The sequence below is a fragment of the Podarcis liolepis genome, assembly GCF_965112155.1.
Source record: "Podarcis liolepis genome assembly, chromosome: 6".
NCBI lineage: Eukaryota > Metazoa > Chordata > Lepidosauria > Squamata > Lacertidae > Podarcis > Podarcis liolepis.
The window spans coordinates 3812883-3834671 of NC_139559.1; the positions used below are offsets into that span (position 1 = coordinate 3812883).

Genomic DNA, 21789 nt, shown 5'->3' on the forward strand with positions numbered 1-21789 from the left:
AGACCTTTGTTGGCAAGGTGATGTCTTTGCTTTTTAAGATGCTGTCTAGGTTTGCCATCGCCTTTCTCCCATCGCCTTTCCTGACTGCTGTCACCATCTGCAGTGATCATGGAGCCCAAGAAAGTAAAATCTCTCACTGCCTCCATTTCTTCCCTGTCTATTTGCCAGGAGGTGATGGGCCCAGTGGCCAAGATCTTCGTTTTTTTGATGTTGAGCTTCAGACCATATTTTGCGCTCTCCTCTTTCACCCTCATTAAAAGGTTCTTTAATTCCTCCTCACTTTCTGCCATCAAGGTTGTGTCATCTGCATATCTGAGGTTGTTGATATTTCTTCTGGCAATCTTAATTCCGACTAGGGATTCATCCAGCCCAGCCTTTCGCATGATGAATTCTGCATATAAGTTAAATAAGCAGGGAGACAATATACAGCCTTGCCGTACTCCTTTCCCAATTTTGAACCAATCAGTTGTTCCATATCCAGTTCTAACTGTAGCTTCTTGTCCCACATAGAGATTTCTCAGGAGACAGATGAGGTGATCAGGCACTCCCATTTCTTTAAGAACTTGCCATAGTTTGCTGTGGTCGACACAGTCAAAGGCTTTTGCATAGTCAATGAAGCAGAAGTAGATGTCTTTCTGGAGCTAAATAAGATGGTGAGAGCTTTGAGATTCCCAAGTGAAGAGTTCCCACTGAAGCATTCATGTCCCGCTCGCCGTTGGGACATCATCTGGTTGCCCACTCTGAGACAGGAAGGCTTGGCTAGATAGGCCTTTGGCTCTTACGCTACTACGTTAGATCTTACTCGCTGTAAACCCTGCAGAAAATCATGGCAACGCCACTCTGCCAAGCGCGTCTCTCTATGCAGAGCGCAGTCGTTGCAATATCAGCACCTCCGACCTCTTTTCCCACGCGATGCCGGTCTTCGGCCGAGAGAGGGCGCCAACGCCTTTCCTTTGCCTGGCGCGCCGCTCTTCGTGCAGGCGCATTAACACCTCGCGAGAGCGCACCCCCTCCCCGCTCGCGTCACATTCCTCCGCATGCGCACTCCAGACCATTCCTCCCCCTCCGCCGCGGCTTCGAGTCGCGCATGCGCAAGGCGGCTTCGAGTAGTAAGTAGCGGTTGCTCGCGCATGCCCAGTTCTTTTCGCCCGGCCGGTCAAGGAGCGAGGCAGAACCGCCGAAAAAGCCGCCGCCTCGTCGGGTGGCAGGGAAGCTCCGCCGGCGCCGGAGCGGCCCAGCCCTCTCGGCGCCTTCCTCTCGGCGGTTCCTGCCGGCCGCTTCTTCCCTGAGGTAACCGGGGACGGAGGCCGGTAAAGGGAACCGGGGCAGGGGGCGGGGCTCCTTGGCATTTTCTGAGGTGAGGGCGGCGAGCGGGAGAGGAGTGACAGGAGGCTCGTCCAATGGGGAAGCAGTGCGTGCCGGGCATGCGCGCCTTCGCCTTCCCTTCTTTGTGATTGGCTCAGCCCTGGAAGGGGGGCGGGGCCGCGCTTTGTCCTAGTTGAATCGGAGAAAGATGAATGGGGGGCGGGGGAGGGGCGCGGGGGAAGGAAGTGGATGCGGTTACGGGTCAGGGCGGATGCGATGCTCCCTGCAAAAGGGGGAAGTGAGACCTTTTGTGAGTTTTGCATCTTCCTCCAAGGGGCTGAGAAGGGGCATATAGGATTCACCCCCAACTATAGAAGAGGAGTAGTAGATAGGTAGCCGTGTTGGTCTGCCATAGTCAAAATAAAAAAAAATCCTTCCAGTAGCACCTTAAAGACCAACTAAGTTCTTGGTATGAGCTTTTCGTGTGCATGCACACATGGTATCTGAAGAAGTGTGCATGCACACGAAAGCTCATACCAAGAACTAACTTAGTTGGTCTTTAAGGTGCTACTGGAAGGATTTTTTTTTATTTTGACTATAGAAGAGGAGGTTAAGGGGTGATATGATAGCCATGTTCAAATATATAAAAGGATGTCACATAGAGGAGGGAGAAAGGTTGTTTTCTGCTGCTCCAGAGAAGCGGACACGGAGCAATGGATCCAAACTACAAGAAAGAAGATTCCACCTAAACATTAGAAAGAACTTCCTGACAGTAAGAGCTGTTCGACAGTGGAATTTGCTGCCAAGGAGTGTGGTGGAGTCTCCTACTTTGGAGGTCTTTAAGCAGAGTCTTGACAACCATATGTCAGGAGTGCTCTGATGGTGTTTCCTGCTTGGTAGGGGGTTGGACTCGATGGCCCTTGTGGTCTCTTCCAACTCTATGATTCTATGATTCTATACCTTACAACAACCCTGTGAGGTCGTTTAGGCTGAGAAACGATGGCTCCCCATCAGGATTGTCTGATGGTCTTACCCAAGATCGGACAGCTTTTTTATTTCTTTTCTTTTTCTTTTTACCTTTAAATATATGGTTTTAAAGTATATCTTTATTGATTTAAAATAAATACATTTATGGGAAAACAGACAAACATACATACATACATACATACAAACAAATAATAGAAAAGTCAAACAAACAACCACAATATAAGAAACAACAAAATTAATAATAATAATAATAATAGGAATTTTTATTTATACCCTGTCCTCCCCAGCCAAGGCCGGGCTCAGGGCAGCTGACAAGCAGTAATAAAAACAAGTTGAGTGAATACAACTTAAAAACAAGATTAAGATACAATTAAAATATTGAAACATTAAAATATTAAAATGCAGCCTCATCACAGGAGGAGAAAGGGAAAAGAAAAAAGAAAGAAGGGGAGGGGATCAAGTTGATTCCAAGCCGAAGGCCCTGCGGAAAGAGATCAGATCCTGCAGGGCCCTGGTCTCATGAGGCAGAGCGTTCCACCAGGCCGGAGCCAGTGTTGAAAAGGCCCTGGCTCTGGTTGAAGCCAATCTAACTTCCTTAGGACCTCTAGGGTGTTGCTATTTATGGACCTTGAGGCTCTCCATTTAGGCTGAGAAACCACGGCTCCCCACTGATCTTCATGACTGGGATTTCAGTCCTGGTCTCTTGGGATTGTCGTCTGATGGTCTCACCCAAGATCGGACAGCTTTTTTCTTTATTTTATTTTATTTTTTAAAAAAATTACCTTTAAGATACATGGTTTTAAAGCATATCTTTATGGATTTAAAATAAATACATTTATGGGAAAACAGACAAATAAACAAGTAAGCAAACATACAATCAAACAAACAATAGAAAAGTCAAACAACCACAATATAAGAAACAACAAAATTAATATAACTAACATCATTTATACTCCCGATACTGAAAGCAAATATAAAACTTACAGAGAAAGAAATTAAAAATGACTTTTTTCTTTCTTTCTTAATGATGAGGTCTCCGTTCTTGTCGGGCAGTGTTTCTCAGACTTGGGTCCCCCAGCTGTTGTTGGAGTACAGATTCCACCATTCCTAACTATCAGGATCCAGGGATGATGGGAGTTTTAGTCCAACCGCAGCTGGGGATCCAAGTTTGAGAAACGCTGCAGAAATAATCTGACTTTGGCCGGGCAGAAGCTATTAGCTGGTGGGACTGCTACCCTTTTCGTTCTTGCTGAACAGGTTGCGACACATCATTCTGGCCACAGGTCTGACCTGAGCAAGAGGGTGTTGGAAATTATGCCTGAGGACCACAGGCCGCTTGCCTGGGCCTTAGCCAGTGCAATATACTGACTCATGTGAACTCAGTAAATGTGAGGCAGCAGTAGGGTTCAATGGTGTGCAGTGGTCAGGGAGCTGGTCTTGGACAGCTCTCCCAGAAGGCAGCCTTGGGAAGCTATCTGGTTTCCTCTCCCTCTGGCTCTCTGCTTTGTTAAGGGATTAGGCTGATCGGAATGGAATCATCCTATACAGACAGCTCTGTCTGGGGAACAGTGTGTAAAAGGAAGGTGTGAGGAGCTGTGATCTGTGGAGAGCAGAGTGGGGTGCCAGTGTGGAGAGCAGAGTGGGGTGCCAGTGTGGGAAGAGGAAGTGGCTTGAGAGGGGGGTGATTAGGGATAGAATAGTGCTAAGGGGTAGACAAGGATATGTGAGAGAAAGAAACAGGACAGAGAAAGGACCAGGTGACATCGTTTGTAATCTACAGAGTGCCCTGCAATAATCATTTACTGCAGGTTTTCACCTTGAACCCATAAAGTTGGTCACTGTTATACCCATTTTGTTGACCTATTGATATAGTGCCATTTGTGTGCATGGAACTATAGTGTGGTTTGCCGAAGTCTTCTTAGCGCAGTGGTGGCCAAACTTGGCCCTCCAGCTGTTTTGGGACTACAATTCCCATCATCCCTGGCCACTGGGAGCTAGGGATGATGGGAGTTGTAGTCCCAAAGCAGCTGGAGGGCCAAGTTTGACCACCACTGGGCTAAGGGCATAGGTTCCCTGATCTGCACCTGTACACCTATGAAGCTGCCTTATATTGAGCTTAGCTGTGGAACTACACAGCCCTGTGATGTCTACTCCAAATGCCAGTGGCTCTTCAACATCTTTCCCAGCCTTAGGATCTAGGATCATTTTACAGGAGATGCCAGGGACTGAACATGCGCCCCTTCCCCAGCTTTCAATTCTCCAACCAAAATTCCAGGGAGAAACTGCTTGAATTTGGGATTGGAGACATCATTGGCAGGGTTGCTCATCCTATAGTTGGGACAACAGAGAATTGCCAGTTCCAGACATGGGATCTGAGCACTTCTTGTTGTGCCCCTTGGCTTTGAATTCCACCATATCTAACGGGGTGATGATGCTTTAAGTCACCCGTTGCCAACTTGGTGCCTTCCAGATATTTTGGGCTGCAAATCCCATCAGCATGTTGGTCACCAGGTTGGTGAAAGCTGTCTTTGGTAGTGGAACAGGACTTTTCATATTGTTGAAAGACTCTGATATGCCAAATCAATACAGTCATTCCTTAGTTGTCAAACTTAATCTGATCCAGGAGTCCGTTTGACTCCCGAAACGGTTCAAAAACCAGGGTGCGGCTTCCAATTGGCTGCAGGAGCTTCCTGCACTCAGTTGGAAGCTGCAGAAGCTGCGTTGGATGTTCAGCTTCCGAAAAACATTTGCAAACCAGAACACTCACTTCTGGGTTTGCAGTGTTCGGGAGCCAAAATGTCCGAGTACCAAGACGTTCAAGAACCAAGGTATGACTGTAAAGTGATTTCAAATTAAATTCATTTAGGCATAGGATGGGCAGAAAAAAACAGATGAGATGTGGCATCTTTTCTAAGTAAAAAGTTAGAAAGAGCAGTAAAAGAAGCACATGGTGAATGTGGAGATTTGCGGGTTGAGGATGGGATAGTCAGGATGGAGCTGAAGGAAAGCAAGGAGAAGAAAGCCCACAGAATCAGAAAGGTGGCCTTGGTTTGATCAGTGAGACTGCTCTTCCTTTTTTCAGGGAAATTCTAGTGAGGCACACATGTTTTGCACTAGATGCATCAGAGATGCTAGATGAACCCATGACAAAGGCATTAGAAAGAAATTATACAGTGGTGCCTCGCAAGACGAAAAGAATCCGTTCTGTGATTCTCTTTGTCTAGCGGTTTTTTCGTCTTGCGAAGCAAGCCCATTGAAGGATTAGCGCTATTAGCGGCTTATCTGCTGATCGGATCAGCTGATAAGCGGCTTAGAAAAGGGGGGGAAGGGAAAAAAACCCGCAGGAACTCGCAAGACATTTTCGTCTTGCGAAGCAAGCCCATAGGAAATTTGTCTTGCGAAGCACCTCCAAAACGGAAAACTCTTTCGTCTAGCGGGTTTTCCGTCTTGCGAGGCATTCGTCTTGCGGGGCACCACTGTACATCATTCTTGAATGAATCCACTCTGCCTTCACTCTAGCAACATTCTTTGCTCTTAAGACCATAAGAAGGGCCTGACTGCTGGACATAGCTGTCAACTTTTCCCTTTTCTTGCGAGGAATCCTATTCGGAATAAGGGAATTTCCCTTAAAAAAAGGGAAACGTTGACAGCTATGCTGCTGGATCAGGCTGACCACCTACTTAGTGCAACACCTTGTTCTCACAGAGGCCCACCAGTTGTCTCTGGGAAGTCCACAAGCAAGACATGAGGGCAATTGCTCTCTCTCTCTTGCTGTTATTCCCCAGCTATTCAGGGTCATGCTGTTTCTGATCCTGGAGGTAGCTCACTCGTAGCCATTGATAGCCTTATCCCCCTCTTGAGCCTCACACAGAGTGGGGTATGCATGTACAGGAACCAGTGTCCAGATTGCTTGCAAAGCTCAGTTAAAAGTACAGTATGAAGCTTCTAATTGGCACTTTTCTATCCATCTCATGTGCAGATAAGCAGCATGAGCGCAAGAGTTGCCAAGGCCAAACAATAACCCTGAATCTAATTTTAAGACAGCACACCATTGAAACTAGCAGAGAGGTGGGAAAAGAGAAGAAAAAGAGAAAGTGAGATACCCATGACCTCTTGATTAGAGTTTTGGGAAACACGTTCTGGCTTCTCACACCCCTGCAGACAAGAAGTCATTCTGGCACATGGGGAACTCTGACAGAGAACAAGGGGAACCGAAGGCCCAGCAGTTAACTTTTCAGCCTGGTTTTCTTTTCCCTTTCCCCCAAGATGGGACAGTTCTCAGACAGGGAGTTCATCCTGCAAGTGAGTGTGTCCAGAGCCAAACCCTTTGCTCTGTGCATGTGTGGGGAGGAGAGAGAAAAGAAAGATGCGGAGGCATGGGACCACTCTACAGTGCTCTGACAGGATTGCACCACAGGTACTGAGCGCCCTCCAGGAGTCTTTTATTTCAGCCTGCCTGTGCAGCTTTCCCAGCAAAGGAGAGAGGGAGACGGAAATCTTAAAAGAGTACAGCTGCTGGGAGGGAAATAAAAAAACCCACTTTGTCCAGGGAAAAGGCCACATAGGGCCTAGCAGTGGAAGTGGCTTGTGTGCTGTAAGGATCTGGGAAATAAGGGCTCAGGAGGCTGGGGAAGTTGACCAAGAGCTGATAGGAGTTGTTTTTATTGTAGTTCAAAATATCTGGAGCGCACCAGGTTAGGGAATCTTGCTTTAGCCTGGTGAGAATGAAGGTTTCTCTTCCTTAGTCTGTTGTGTGAAAATGGCATTTAGTTACCTCTCCTTTGAAGAAGCCACTGTCGCACTTCCCCACATGCGGTACAACCCTACAGAAAGCACTTTCAGGGTTACCAGGAAGCAAATTCCTGCTGGATTCAGAAGGGCTCGCTTCCGACTAACCTTTATTCAGATGGCACTGCGGGAGAAGAACATAAAAGATTGGGGAGAGGGTGTTTTCAGACCCCATAACCTCCTTGTGATGGACGCGGAAGGAGTCTAGATGTGTGCTGGTCACAGGCTTGTGCCATACTGCTAGAGTGAATGGTAGAAAAATTGGGGTTTTAACTACAAAAATCCCCTCTCCCACGCACGCCCGCGCAAAAAAATATCCTGAATGAAGGCTCAATTAACAGAATGGAGATTTCATAATCTGCTGAGCTTTGATGTTTTCAGGCCTCCTGCAATCTGGGAATGGGGGCTGGCTGGCTTGAATGTTTGGCCAGCCCTTAGGAGGCGGGGCGATGGTGATGTCAAGGCGGGTTGGCCAGTGCCTGGAACTTATCCCTGCTGCTGCCTCCTCCGCCGCATTCACTGCACAGCGGCTGGCTGGGTTCCTCCTTCCCCTAAGACTTCCCAGAACTGAGCTCGTCCTCCCTCTCCAGGGGGTGAGTACTGCACAAGCTCCTTTTGACACATCTCCCAGTAGGGGATAGCCTGGCTATTGTTGCCCAGCTGGCCTTCTGGGATGGAGGAAGGGGATGCTGCTGTGACTGCCCTGCCTCTCCCGGCTCCTGCAAAGGAGGAAATAGGGTTGGGGTGGGCAGGAGAGAGAGAGAGAGAGAGAGAGAGAGAGAGAGAGAATACCACTGACCGGTTGTTCATACAAATTCAATATTAAGTTGGATCCTTTGCCATGCCGGGCACAACTGCAGCCTGCTATCACCCCCTCTGCCTGGTTCTTCGCAGTCATTTGCCTTGTGCGTGCCTGAGCTTTCCAATTTGGGGGATATGTCTCATGCATGACTCATTCCCATAAGTGGGTCTGTTTGTGGTGGGAGTTTGTGCTCAGAATTCTGTTTTGGAGCTGCACTATCGGCTGAGGTCTGCTGTGCCTCTGTGCTCGTCAGCTGCAACCCTTTGCAGTTAACGTTTAAGCTAGCGCAGAGTACTTAAGCTAGTATTTCAGGAAGGCAGAAGGAAACTCTTGCCTTTGACTTTGCTGCCGGAGCAGGCTGCAGGGAGGGGGTGAAAAACGAGCCGCTTTTCCAGTGTAAAATGGAGAGGCTGTGTAATCAAAGTCCCCACACCTTTCAGGGTCTTGAAATCTAAGTCAAGGTGATCAACCTGAAAGCAGCTTCTAATCCTTCCCTGAAGTTGCTTTTTAATTAAAAAAAAGCCCCAAACTTCTCTCCCCGGTTTACTCTCTGCTTTTGTTTTAGGCTGTTGAGAGACATTACTGACCAGGGGCAAAAGGTGGCGTCCTGATTGTTAATTCCTGGGTCCGTGTTGGGGAGCAAGCAAATACAGCCGAGAAGCTTCATCCAGTACTTGTCCCTTTAAAAAAAGCACCAGGAAGTGCTTAGATCCCGGGGATGGTGGGAGGTGGAGATGCAGGGGGAGGGATCTCTATGCTTCGCTGCTGCAGGAGAGCCGCAGCACTCAATCAAGGTGGCAGGGGGAGCCCTCTTGGGTTTTCAGAACCTTCTTTGCCTGCATCTTCCCAGCCTGGCAGGCTGCAGGATCACTCCGGTCAGAGCTGGTTTTGCTTCCAAAGATTGATCTCAGATGTGGCAGAGAGACCACCTGGGTACTGAGTGTCCTGGCCATGCTGCAAAGAATTTTGGGGGAAAGGACCTCACAGGCAGCACCTGAGCCCGGTAAAACATCTGTTGGGGGGTGAACCCTGTGCATGAGATTTGGGACCAGCTTTAGTGGAAAAGTGAAGTGGCCTGGGGAGGGGAGGAGTTGGCTGTCTGTACAGATGCTCATATGACTAAGTCTGAGGATGAGCCACAGAGATGCTCATGAATATTTGACTTTCCCTGAGTAGTAAGGGACTGCTGCTACGTGCATGCCAGGAAAACAGAGTGGAAGCTTGGTCCTTTTAACAGTTTCGTCTCCTTCTTTCTCTCCTTCTGCTCTTTCTCCCTTGAAGCTCTCTTGCTTGGCATTCTTCTGGTTGCCAGAAAGATGGAAAGGAGCAGCATCCTCGCTCGGTAAACGTGCTGGTTGGCTAGCATTCTGGACCATGGACTTACTGAGACACCTTCAGGTGTGAAGATGTCACGCAATAACAGGGCGCTCGTGGTAGACTTTGTTTCCTACAAGCTGTCAGAGAGGGGCCACAGCTGGGATGAGCTGGAGGAGGACAGCGAGAACAGGACTGAGTTGAGAGACGAGATGGACAGCGTCCCCAATGGGAGTCCGTCTTGGCATCAAAGTACTAGCCCGGTCGTAAATGGGGCTACTGGACATCCGAGCATCCTCAGTGATCTTGAAGACAGCCCGAGGTTGGACGTGAGGCAGACGCTAAGAGAGGCAGGCGATGAGTTTGAACTGAGGTACCGGAGAGCTTTCAGTGACCTCACATCCCAGCTCCACATCACCCCTGGCACAGCATACCAGAGCTTTGAGCAGGTGGTGAATGAACTTTTCCGGGACGGGGTGAACTGGGGGAGGATTGTGGCATTTTTCTCCTTCGGAGGGGCCCTGTGTGTGGAGAGCGTCGACAAGGAGATGCGAGTGCTGGTGGGACGGATTGTCAGCTGGATGACCACTTACCTGACGGACCACCTGGACCCGTGGATCCAAGAAAATGGCGGCTGGGTAAGCAGTTGGCAAAGGGTGGTGGTGGTGGTGGGAAGGGCACCTTCGTAGTTTTGAGTATGAAACAGGCCAGTTTATATTTCTAGCAGCATCAGAGGCAGAACTTGAGGATGCTGATGGGCTGGAGCTAATCGAAGCTGTAGTCCAAAACATGTGGAGGGCACCAGTAGAGGAAAGGTGCCAAGTGTCTTCTCCGGCAAGGTGCCAATACAACATTGGATAACCAGATGCTGGAAATGGCCACCAAGGGCTGAAATATTGTATCTTTGTTCCATGCTATTTCACACTTCCTGATGGATATTAGGTTTCCTGTTCTTTCTCCCCTGCAATGCCAAGTATGTAGACACACATGGTACCAAGGGCTCTTTCCTCAGCTGTGTAGTTGGATAGGTACTAGCCACTGTCTTTCCTTTTCTCGTTCAGGCTGGCTTGCTTCAGGTCACCCACAGGCCTGCCTCTGAATCCCGTTGTTCACTAGAGCATTTCATAGCCCACTAATCAAAGCCTCAAAGGTACTTTCCATTTCTTTTCTAGTTTATTATCCCCTTATTATATATCTATTTATATCCCACCTGTACCCTGACAGGGGCTAAAGGCTGCTTTCAGATAAAATGTACCACCCTGGGTCTTCTTCATCTTTAGGGGTCAAAGCTAATCTTTGGAACCTGGGGTAAGCCTTGAGGTTAAGGAAGAGGTTGGTTGACATTTTGCCTACCCTGCTGTCTGGCATGATTGAGGTGCATTTCCAGGGCACAGGTACCCAGTGAAGGGGTGATGAGACAACTGCTAGTCATGACTAGACTCAAACCTGTATTTTTCCTCTTCCTTTAACCCCAACTGTGGATAAATAGACTGTTTGTGTTGCCACACATAATCACCTTCCCAGGGAGTGCAGTTTGGTGCATGGCCAATGTGCTTGCCCCAAGCATGAATGTTCTATGGAAAAGGTTAGGTCATGGGATTTGCCAGCAGCTAGTCTGGCTCTGGGTGTGGCCTTGCATAAGTGTCTAGCAACTCCCTAGTGTTTTTCCTTTGCTTGACAGGAAGACCCTGTACAGTGATTGTGACACCCAGAATGTGCATTTGGTAGAGAGACATGGGTTAACTGCTGCAAATCAGTTCTGGCGTAGGGAGCGCTCATACCACCCAGAAGCTCGTGCTTTGTTGGAACACTCAAAACAAATTCCTGACATTCATCATGGGTGGAAAATTAGTTTTATCTTTCCTTGTAAACAGGCCAGCCTTATTTCATAAGGTAAAGGTAAAGGGACCCCTGACCATTAGGTCCAGTCGTTGCCGACTCTGGGGTTGTGGCACTCATCTCGCTTTATTGGCCAAGGGAGCCGGCGTACAGCTTCTGGGTCATATTTCCTAGTTCCCCCCAAAACCTTTACTAACCAGGCTGCCTCCATGTACCTGTATAGAGTAGGGCAGTCTGAACAATGGGCCTAGCCCTAGCAATTAGTGACCAAGTTGGAGCCTGGGCATATGGGCAAGTGGCTAATAGCAAGGCTGCTTTTAACTCCAGGGCAGTTGCATTATGTTAAAGTAGGGGTGGGTCACTGGAGGCTCAGTCAGACTCCCCATCTGGACCCCTTGCATACCCTCCCCCAGCCCTCTTTATTTGTGTCTCATCTGCTAAGGACACTTTAATGCCCTCTTCCCCTCGGAGAGTGATCAGCAGCAGACGCGTTGGCAGAATCCTCCAGTGACGTCTCTCAGCTGCTCACTCCCAGTAGCTGTGATGCAGAATAACGGGAGACCCTTGACCCAGTCTCCGCGGCTGCTCACACCAAGGGGGCCATTGAGCCCTTTCCCTGCATCTGGCGGTGTTGCTGGCTCAGTTGAAAATACATCCTTGTTAAAAATCAGCTGCTGGCTGTTTCACTCAAGGTCTCGCCTGCTGAATTGTCTACATCCTTCGGTTTGAACCTAAACAAAGCTCCTGGTGGGTTAATGCTCACTTCTTGGGAATTTACTTTTAAGTACCACTCAAGGCTGTGTGTGGCAGCTCTCAGCTACCCAGACGTAAATGCAGCAAGCAAGGGATAAAACCTAATGGGCGCATGGAGTGAAGTCCAGTATTGGATGCAGGCTGGATAGAGTGAGTGTTGAGAAAACTGAGAGAGAGCTAGAGAGAGCATGGGGAGGGGGTATTACTCAGGAATGCTGGGAATGCAGTCCTGGGGGCACAACCTGGGGTGTGTCTGCCCAAACTGACCCGACTGGTTCCTCTTCCTCTTAAGGCCATCTTGGTGGCTGGCCCCATCTCTTGTTCTCTTCTCTCCTCTTCTCCTGGTTCCCTCCAGCTCCCGAGATTAGTCCTTGGTCCAATGGAGATTTCCATATCCCTGTCGCTCTGGTGACGATTGGGCTGTATCCTGGAGACCGAGGCGATAATGTAATCTGATTTTGTAAACGAACTCCCCGGAGGGATTTAGATTAAATCGCTGATGGAAAGTCACTGGCCCTGGCTTGCTGGGAGGCTGAGATCCCCCTTCCCCTCCCCCCCAACTCAGCTAATACCGCCTGCTGGGAGTCTTCCCTTTTTTATGTCTAAGGACAAATGCATTGTTTGGGCAAATATTTGTTCAGCATTTGTGGGAGGGGCAGAATTGCTCTGGGGTGCACACCCACTGGTTCCTGCTGCTCAGATCTCAACATTGTTGTCTCCCTAGGTTCTCCTTCACTATTCTGGTATTGTTACATAGTTCTGCTGGTGGAAATGAATGGTGCAAGGTGGGGAAGTAGATAATGGTGGCCACAGAAAGGTTATGGACCATCATGTCCATGGGGATAACTTTTTCAGTACTGCAGAATAGTTTTCTTTCTTTCTTTCTTTCTTTCTTTCTTTCTTTCTTTCTTTCTTTCTTTCTTTCTTTCTTTGATGTTTGTTCCATGCTTCCTCCAAGGAGCTTAAGTTGCGGTATGTGGTCCCCTCCTATTTTATCCTCACAAGCACCCTGTGAGGTAGGTCAAGTTGAGAGAGAGAGAGAGTCATCCAGTGAGTTACCCAGTTTCTCTAACATACTAACCGCTAAGAAGGTCAGACTCCCATCACATATCATGGAATTACTGAGATCCAGTGGATCATATAATTGCACCTGGATCCAGAACAGACAGCTCTAGTCCCCACCCCTAGCATGAACCAACTGGAGATAGCTTTGATGGAAAAGTACTAAATGAAAAGTAAAATAACATGTGTGGTCTTGGGCATGTTGCTCTTTGCCTCTGTTCCTCATCTGTAAAAATGGAATAATATTCATTACCTACCTCGCAGAATTATTGCAAGTGAGGCTGCAGTGACTAGAAGGCATTTGGCAAATTAAGAACTGGTGAATGTTGTGGGCAGAGGGTACACTTGGAACAGGAAGAGCTGGGTTCAGATCTTTGGAAATGTGGCTGGTGTCTCTCTTTTTCTCCCTGATGAGTTTGTTATGAAGTCCATGCATTATTCTTGGCACTCCTGAAAGGATGCAAATGCACCTATTTCCCAGCATTTTATTCCACTTGCTGTTGCTCTCCAATCTGACCAGGAACCCAAACTCAGGATGGATTATCGTATTTTTCGCCCCGTAGGACACACTTTTCCCCCTCCAAAAATGAAGGGGAAGTGTGTGTGCGTCCTATGGGGTGAATGCAGGCTTTCGCTGAAGCCTGGAGAGCGAGAGGGGTCGGTGCACAATGACCCCTCTCACTCTCCAGGCTTCAGGAAGCTATCCGCAGGTCTTGGGAGCCCGCGGGAGTTCCCGCCAGTCTCCCCAGGCTTGTGGATAGCAGCCTGCATCTTGAAGCCGGGGGCGCGCTGAGCAGCGCGCCCTGGGCTTCGGGCAGATATCCGCAAGCCTGGGGAGCCCGGCGGGAGTTCCTGCCAGGCTCCCAAGGCTTGCGGATAGCAGCCTGTTCTGGGGGCTGGGGTCGGCGGAAGCTTGGGCTTCCCCTGCCCCAGCCCCGTGCCGGGGGGGGGGGATAATTTTTTTTCTTTATTTCCCCCCCCAAAAAACCTAGGTGTGCCCTATGGGGTGAAAAATATGGTATATTGATAGTAGTGGGCTTGGTTGCCAGGAACTCAGTTCACCTGTGCTGGGGAGCAGGTTTGGTCCCCTACTTCATGTTGTCTTAGCATATACCCCTTAATTTTATAAATGGCTGCTTGCCCTGGCCTGGGAAAAAGGCAAGTCAATAAGACCGTTGAAGGGAGAGCAACGCATCCGTCCCCCCTGGCCCTGAGTGGGCTGGCCCGTGTGATGACTGGGAGCTTCCAGTAAGCAGCCAAGTACACAGTCCTCCAGTCATCACGACAGGCATTTTTCTGGTAGCAATCAGTAGCAATAAGTTGTCATGCTCTAGAGTGACCGAGAAACAGATGGCAAGACTGTGCAGTTCGAAGATTTGAGTCTTAATTATTGAGGGGTGCGTTTGCAGGGGGTTGGCCTAGATGGCCATTGGGGTGCCTTCCAGCTCTACAGTTCTGTGATTCTTTCCCTGACAGTGATCTCACAGAAGGGTCAGTAGTGTCTCCGTGCAGATTGCACACAGGTGCGCTTTCCTCACTTGCTCATTTCTTTGCAGTAGACAAGCCCCTTTCCTACCCACAAGCCTCCTCTCTGAATGAGGGGCGTTTTGCTAACAGTAATAGAAGTGGCTGGATTGGCCGTGTGCTAACTTCCTGATGGTGCTTGCAGCCTGGAAAATCTCTGGGCTCGAGAGGTGAGCTCTGTCTCCCCCCCCCCCTTTCACACTGGCCCTGAACAGGCTGCCCTGTTGTAAGCCTTCAGCCAATGTGCACTTCTCTCCCTGCTCTTGCTGTAGCCTTGTTAGCATGGGATTAGCGCTCTCTTGGGGCCTGGGGAGCAGCCTCTGCCTGGCCCTTTCAAACAATGCTGTTGTGGAAAGGGCGTAGCTTGCGAGAAAGACCCACAGAGAGGCTTGCATGTTCTGGCAGGCCTGCCCCTGGCAGGGAGCAGGCTCCGTGTGTTCGTGCGCATTCCCCAGAGTCGCTCAGCATTTTATGTCTTGGAAAGTATCTTTGGAGAGGGCTTGAGGAGCAGCACACTTCAAAGCGGGTGGGACAATGCCTTTATTTGATCAGTCTTCAGGAGATGAAAGTTGCTCTGGAAATTTTGTAGATAAACAGAGGCACATTGGGAGGGGGGTGTGTGTAAGGTAGCCAGCAAGGGGTCCCCAGCGCTCTCCTGGTCTTTCTCCTCCATTGCCTTTGCAGACGTCGCATGAAGCATTTTTGGCCTTCTTAGTAAGGTGAGGGAGGTGGGATCCCTTTTGTGCCCAAGGCTGGATTTTGGTATGTATGGTCTGTTGTCATGGATGGGCTGGAGAAGTACATGGGCATTGGAGCATTAAAGCAAGCTATCTGGCAGGCTTAAAAAGCCTGAGAGGATGGATCAAGCCTAGATCTAGCAACTGGAAAGTGAAGGTGAGGGAACAGTGGTCAGTTCTGGTGTTAACAGTGTGCCCATGGCCACTACTAGTGTGGTGTAGGGGTTAGAACAACCTTTGGACGACAGCGCCCAACACCGTCAGTCAGCAAGACCAATCAGTCGTCAGGAACTTTTAAATTTTTAATTAAATTTCCACATTGCCCTTCATCCGAAGACCACAGGGCAGTTTATGGTATAAAAACACAAATATACATACCATAATAGCAAATAAAAACAGTAACCCCACCCCGGTATCTGTAATGGGAGCTGTCATGTGGAGGGCACCAGCTTGAGGAAAGGCTGGGTTTAGAGAATTGGACTAGGGATGCAAGACAAATTGGCACCCATGGTCTGGAAGGTGCATTTTTCATGCAGTGGGTTTCAAACTGGAACATACCAAGCCGCCTCTTGGTCATTATGAAGATGAAATAGGAAGAAAACCACATTTGCTGCCTTAAGTTGCTTGGAGGAAAGGCAGGATATAAATGTACAATGCATTATTAAATCTGTGCAGTTAAAACTCAGTCGCCTATTGTAAGCTCAGTCCTCTAAGGCAACTGGTGTGTGGGCAGAGTGTCTTTTTTTTGGGTGCATAGGTGATTTTTCTGTTTCCTTTTCATTGGTATGTACGTGGGAAGGTATGCACAAGGTGTGTCTGTGATTTCAGGCACTGTAGCAAGATGAACTCCCAACATTCACACCTTCTAACCATATTCTGCACAACTCAGACTGTTCTGTCAGGAACGTCCAGTTTGTTTAAGGTTGTCACCAGAACCAATTCATTTTATCCTGGCATGCCGATTTGGGGAGAATCCGCATGCCTGCTTGCCTTTATGTCTCTCTTGTCAGCCATGGAGTTGGTCTGCCTGGCACGGATGTTTGGAGCATGAATGCAACTTGTTTGACGGGGCACACCTGTAGCGTTAAGACTCACCAATTTACATCACAATTTTGCAAGTCAAAGAGCTGACTCATTTGCCAATAAAATGCAGCCACTTCTATTCTGGCACATGGCAACTGCACACATCATGTGCAGCAATGGTCATGCTATGGGTTGAGGAATCACCACTTGGATGTTACTGGGAACAGATCAGCTTGTTAACCCAGGCAGAGTTGCTGGCACTCTGCAAGGTGGTGCCTTGGTGCAGATTCCTGGAGGTGGGTTTTGCATCCTGTCCAGTAGGTTCCCCCTTCCGCTTCCTCCTTTCAGGTCTTAGCTAGAAAAGATCCTGGACATTCATGACCTGAGAGGCCAGCAGTTTGGTAGTCTTCGTGGCAGCAAAAGAATCCTAGTTTTACTGTTACCGGTTTCTTCCTTGTTCACCTCATCAGCTCTTTGGGAAGGTTAACTATTTTGTTTCCGCAAAGGCTTGGAAACTGGGACCAGGGGTAGGCACAATGGCTGAGGGCTGACATTGCTGTTGATGTCAGGTCGACCCCTGGACAGTAATAGCATCATCTTACAGCTGACATGTCTGATTTTGCAAGAGCTGATAGTCTCACTAGGAGATGACTTGGAAGCAAACCTCCTATCAATTGCAACCATTCTTAGTGACTGTTTGTCCAAGCTTCTATTAGCCATCTGTGCAAGGTTGTTACTGCTATCTGCTCTGTTCTTGCAAGTCTTCCCTCAGTCCCATGGATCTTTGGTGCTGAGTAGCAGCTCAGAGCTTTGGTCTCTCTGCAAACTCAGAATTGTCCTGATTGATAATCATCATGTGCCTGGACGACAGTGCAGTTTTCATGCAGTGGGTTCCAAATTTAGAACATACCAACTCACCCCTTGCTATAGCTCTTCTGTAGACTGAGACTGAACCCCAGAATTCTGTGCAATTATTTTCTTTTGCCCCCCATCAGCCTCTTTGGGAAGTCTGAGTTTGGTTTCCCAGGAAAACCCATTTGCCGCTGACGGAGACAGTGGGAAGCCTTAGTCGCGAGCCGCAGGTAATTGCAGGCAGAAAGATGGGATTGTTCAGTCTCTGCTCTCTTCCCAGGTTTGGCAGCCACCCAAGTTGATTTCGGAAGTGGGAGGGTTTTCTGTCGAGCTCTTCAGGAAATGCCAATGGAATGACTTCCCCCAACCATTTCCTTTCCCAAATAGCATTCCTGCCTCAGAAAATGTGAAGGATGGAAAAGAACATTTACAGACCTTAACTTTTCAACCCCTCACTTTGGTTCTTAGCCTTGGTTTGGGGCCCCTGATTTTCCTGGGCTAGGTTGTTGAATTTTTGCACAAATTAATTTATTTTCTGTGTGGACAGAGAGGAGGGTTCGATGAACGAGAATGCATTTAGTTCTGTGAGCCTTGCGAAGGCCTCTCTCTGTCTCTCTCCCTGTGTGTGTTGTCTGTGTGGGGGGGGGGGGAAACCACTGCTATTATATTATTTATTAATTTCTGAATTGTTTTCCACATATATGTCCCAAGGCAGTTTACAGACATATCCTTAAAAACAGCTAAAACATTTTTTAAAAAACAGCACAAGAACAACAGAGTATAGATTTAAAGAGCAACACAAAATCAACACCTAAGGCAAAGACCTTTCATCTAGCTGGAAAAACTTGTTGAAACAGAATGTCTTTAGTAGTTTCCGGAAAATACAGATAGTGGGTGCCTATCTTATCTTGACAGGAATACTGATCCATAGAACAAGAGCAGCAGCCACCCTGAAAGGCTTGCTCCATGTCACTCTGGAGTGGGCTTCTGACATTTTGGGGACTTTAAGGAGGAAATACGCAGAAGACAGTGACTAATGGGATAAGGTGGTCTCTCAAGTGCTCAGTGCAGAGTAGAATTGCTGCTGCCAGAGACCCCTGACTAAAGATGGATTTCGGGCACCATCTTCTGACTGCCCTCGGCAGCCACAGACCCTCTCCATCCTGATGATGCTGACCCTGGACCCAGAATCCGGGCCCCTGAACGGGGAGCTGCATCTTGTCGTGGCTGCTGAGACAGGGTGGCTGATGTGTGCAGGCGCCGGGTTTTCATTCAGAGAGCAGGAAGCTCTGTGTGCCTGGCACGCCAGGCTGTGCCTCAGAAAGTGACGTAACCCACCGTTATATAACAAGGATGCGAACATGCTCTGTGAGCCCCGGGGGCACACGGTGGGGGTGGGAGGCAGCCGATTCACTCTTTTCCCTGTCCTTTTTTCTTCTCCACTCCATTGCCCTAAATTATTGAGTAAAATCTGGAAAGCTGCTAGAGCAGAACCTTTTCTCTAAGACGCTGAGATCACTGCTCTGGAGTTTTTACATGGGGGTGGGCAAATTTGGTTAAAAATCTTAGCAAACACGCAGGAGAACTGTGTAATGTGAGCGTGCTGCTCCTGAGATTGCCGCAGCAGCAGGAAGCAGAAGGTTACCTAGCGTCCATAGGGCCTTGCTAGACTTGGGAGTGGAGAGCGACTGGCGCTCAGCCTTTCTGTGTGTGGCTCTGAGCTTTCCACAGCTGAAGAGAACCTCATAGGTGTGGCTCAAGGGTGGATCCAACATTTCTATAGTAGCCATTGGCCAAAATTGGTTAAGTGACTTCGGATCCTGACAAACAGTTTGGGGAAGGCCGTAGCACAGTGGTGGAGTATCTGTTCTGCATGGAGGAGGTCGCAGGTTCAATCCACAGCATCTTGTGGCCAGATTCCTACATTGCAGGGGGTTGGACTAGATGACCCTCAGGGTACCTTCCAAGTCTACAGTTCTGTTCTATGGTTTTTCAGCAACCCTAGAGAGCAGCTGCCAGCCAGTGAAGACACACCTGAGTTTGATGGACTAGTGGCCTCACTCTTTTTAAGGCAGCTCCCAGTGTTTTGCTTCTCTTCCTGAATATGAAGCCTTCATATCCTGAGTCAAGCCATTGACCACTCTTGCCCAGTAGTGTCCAGTCTCACTTCCAGCTGCTCTTCAGGTCCTTTTAGAAGGGGTTTCTCCCAGCCCTGCTATCCCCAAGATCCTTCTTAACTGAAGGGACTGAGCTTGGGACCCTCTAAGTCATGCAAAGTGTATGCTCTGTCACTGAACCATTGCCTCTGCCCCTTTCCCTACTTAACCTGGCTGATCTCTCCCTGCTCTACAGAGAGTAGAGCATTCTAAGCCATCAAACGTGCAGAGCCACCTTGAACATTGGAAAGCAGGGTAGAAATGCCTCAAATAAATGAGTAAACCATTGCAGCATGGTTCCTAGCTAAGGTCAGTGCCCTTCCTTGCAGAATGGCTACCCTCAGTAGCCGTTGGTCCCAAATAACAGCATTTATAGAGTGCGCTCGAAGCCCTCGGGTTCTTTGTTGTATACCATCCTCTCATAGAATAGGAGGTTGGTGTGCAGCAATATAAATCCCATTTTTAAAAGGCCATTAAAACAGTACAGAATTATCACAGTAATCCTTACAAGAACCATGCAAGGCTGGACAAGGCTGCAGAGAGTTGCAGTCCAAGCTTTCCAGAAAGGCGTTTGCGGCTGATGCTAGACTTGAGCCAGAGACTCCTCAGATCATGTTCCTCACTGCTATTGCAGCTCCTTCCATCAGCTGTCAGAGAAGTCTGAGTCGCTCAGCAGTGTTTTTGACTAAACACGTGTTCACACAAGCAATCCTCATGTTTAAAAGATCCCTATCTCATCTGACTGGCAATAGTCACATGGGTCAGCTGAGGGATGGATGGAACATAAGCTCTGCAGCTCTTTCCGTATCGGTTTCCTGCTGGGGTTGGTGTTTAATGCTGTAGGTTGTCTCAGAAGCAAGTCTGGTCTCCTGATGGACCTTTGGTCTTGTACCGCTCACGACGTGCCTGGTGGTAATGCTGTTTGGTGCAAACTCCCCTCCTGCCCCTTTCTCAGCCTGCGCTCTCTTGCACCTCCCCAGCAATAGCCGCCTTCTCCAAAAAAGAGGCAGTGAGTGGGTCTCTTCTTCGCCAGGCAGAACTGCCTTGGGGTTTTGCCCTCTTGGGTGCTTCTTGTTGTTGTGCTGCTTGGGTTTGGAGCAGGGGGCCGGCCGGTGGGATGTGTGTTTGCATTAAAGTTACACTTTGCCGCACAAGCAAAACAGCTGGGGGGGGGGGAGAAGCGCAAAGGGGATGGCTGTGGGGCAGGGCTGTTAGCTGACAGATGGTTCCAGCTGGGGGTTATAGGGCGCAGGTGTGTGGTTCAGGAGGGAGCACCGAAGTGACTCCTCAACCCCACGAGGCTTGCTGGGTTGCTCGCCCGCGACGCCGCAAAGCTGGCTTGACCCAGTTATTGCGCGGAAAGCGAAGTGCTTTGTGTGTGTGTGTGTGTGTGTGTGTGTGTTTTGTATTTTTAGGCGTTTGACTTATTTTTATCCCCTGCTTTTTATTTTAACTAGAGTGAGCAGAAGAGCAGGCTAGGGAAAGGGAGGACAGCCTCCGGGTAGGAACACCCAGCGCCGCTCTTGCGCGCTGCCTGCTCATCCGTGCAGATACACGTGCTTGCTCCCGGGAGCCGGCTCACGTGGACTCCGCCAGCACCATCTCTTAGGATTCCCGTAATGGGGAGCCGGAGCCACTCTCTGCTGTAGCCTCTCCGGAGAAAGGGGTGTGTGTGTGTGGAAAAGCAGATGAGATGCAGAGGGGAGTTAACCAGGCTGCAGCGCAAGGATCCCTGGAGGTGTGGGGGGTGTTCAGTGCAGTGTTTTTCCCTTCTGAGGCATGCAGGGAATTGCAGCGGTGGCTTGGATTCAGTGGCACTTTGCACCCTGTGGACTCAGTGTCAGCTGGCTCTGGCTTTAACCTTTGCAAGCCTGGATCCCTTCTGCAGCAGGCACGGCTTATCGTGGACCACAAGCAAAAGCCAGTTCCTTGTATGTGGCTTTATTTCCATTCTGAATCTGGTCCACCAACAGAGCTCCTTGTCGATATTTAATCTTGCCTTGTCCCTAAAGACAGTTGCCCCTCCAGTTCTTTTGGACTACAGTTCCCAGCAGCCATGGCTGGAACAGCTCTGTGATGCTGGGATCAACAAAATTGGAGGGCTCCAGGTTGGCAAAGGCTGCCCTAAGAGCTTAATGCTGTGATTGTATGCTCACTTACCTAATAATAATCCTGCTTGAGCACAGCAGGGCTTACTTCTGAGTAAGCATGAATAGGATTGTACTTTGTGCACATCTGTTATAAACCCAGATCTGTTCATTTTATGGGCCTGGATTAAGCAGGTGTGGTAAGGCAATGAGGCATTTTATCTTGCAGTTTTTAACAGGTTTCCCAGCCCAAACCTTGGGATGCAGAGAGTTCAGCTAAGTCTCAGGCCTAGGCTTTAGCAAGCCTCTGTTGGAAGGGTGCTCCCCAGTTTTTTGGGCAGGTGGAGCAGTCATTAAGACATCCTCTCTAGACTTGTGATCACTCTTGGTTGACCTAGTAGATTGTGATGGAGAATATATTAAGGAACAGCCAAGATATCTGTGAGCCACACATAGCAGAGAAATCACACACACACACACACACAGAGAGAGAGAGAGAGAGAGAGAGAGAGAGAGAGAGCGCCTGCCTTGTATGTACTTTAGAAGGGGAAGCCCCTCTT

At 48.9% G+C, this 21789-nt stretch overlaps 1 protein-coding gene across 3 annotated transcripts in view; it reads left to right on the forward strand.

Moving 5' to 3' along the window:
* Nucleotides 1-1092: 1092 nt before the first annotated feature.
* The window catches only part of BCL2L1 (BCL2 like 1), a 50731-nt gene continuing 30034 nt past the window's right edge, over nt 1093-21789 (forward strand). The window contains exons 1-2 of one of the 3 annotated variants that reach the window (XM_083507748.1): nt 1093-1290; nt 9164-9834. In XM_083507748.1, the coding sequence (XP_083363874.1) occupies nt 9289-9834 (546 nt within the window). In that variant the 5' untranslated portion in view covers nt 1093-1290; nt 9164-9288. Of the gene's footprint in view, nt 1291-7524; nt 7674-8667; nt 8886-9163; nt 9835-21789 lie in introns of those variants that run through there. The other 2 variants (XM_083507747.1, XM_083507749.1) reach the window with 2 other exon arrangements.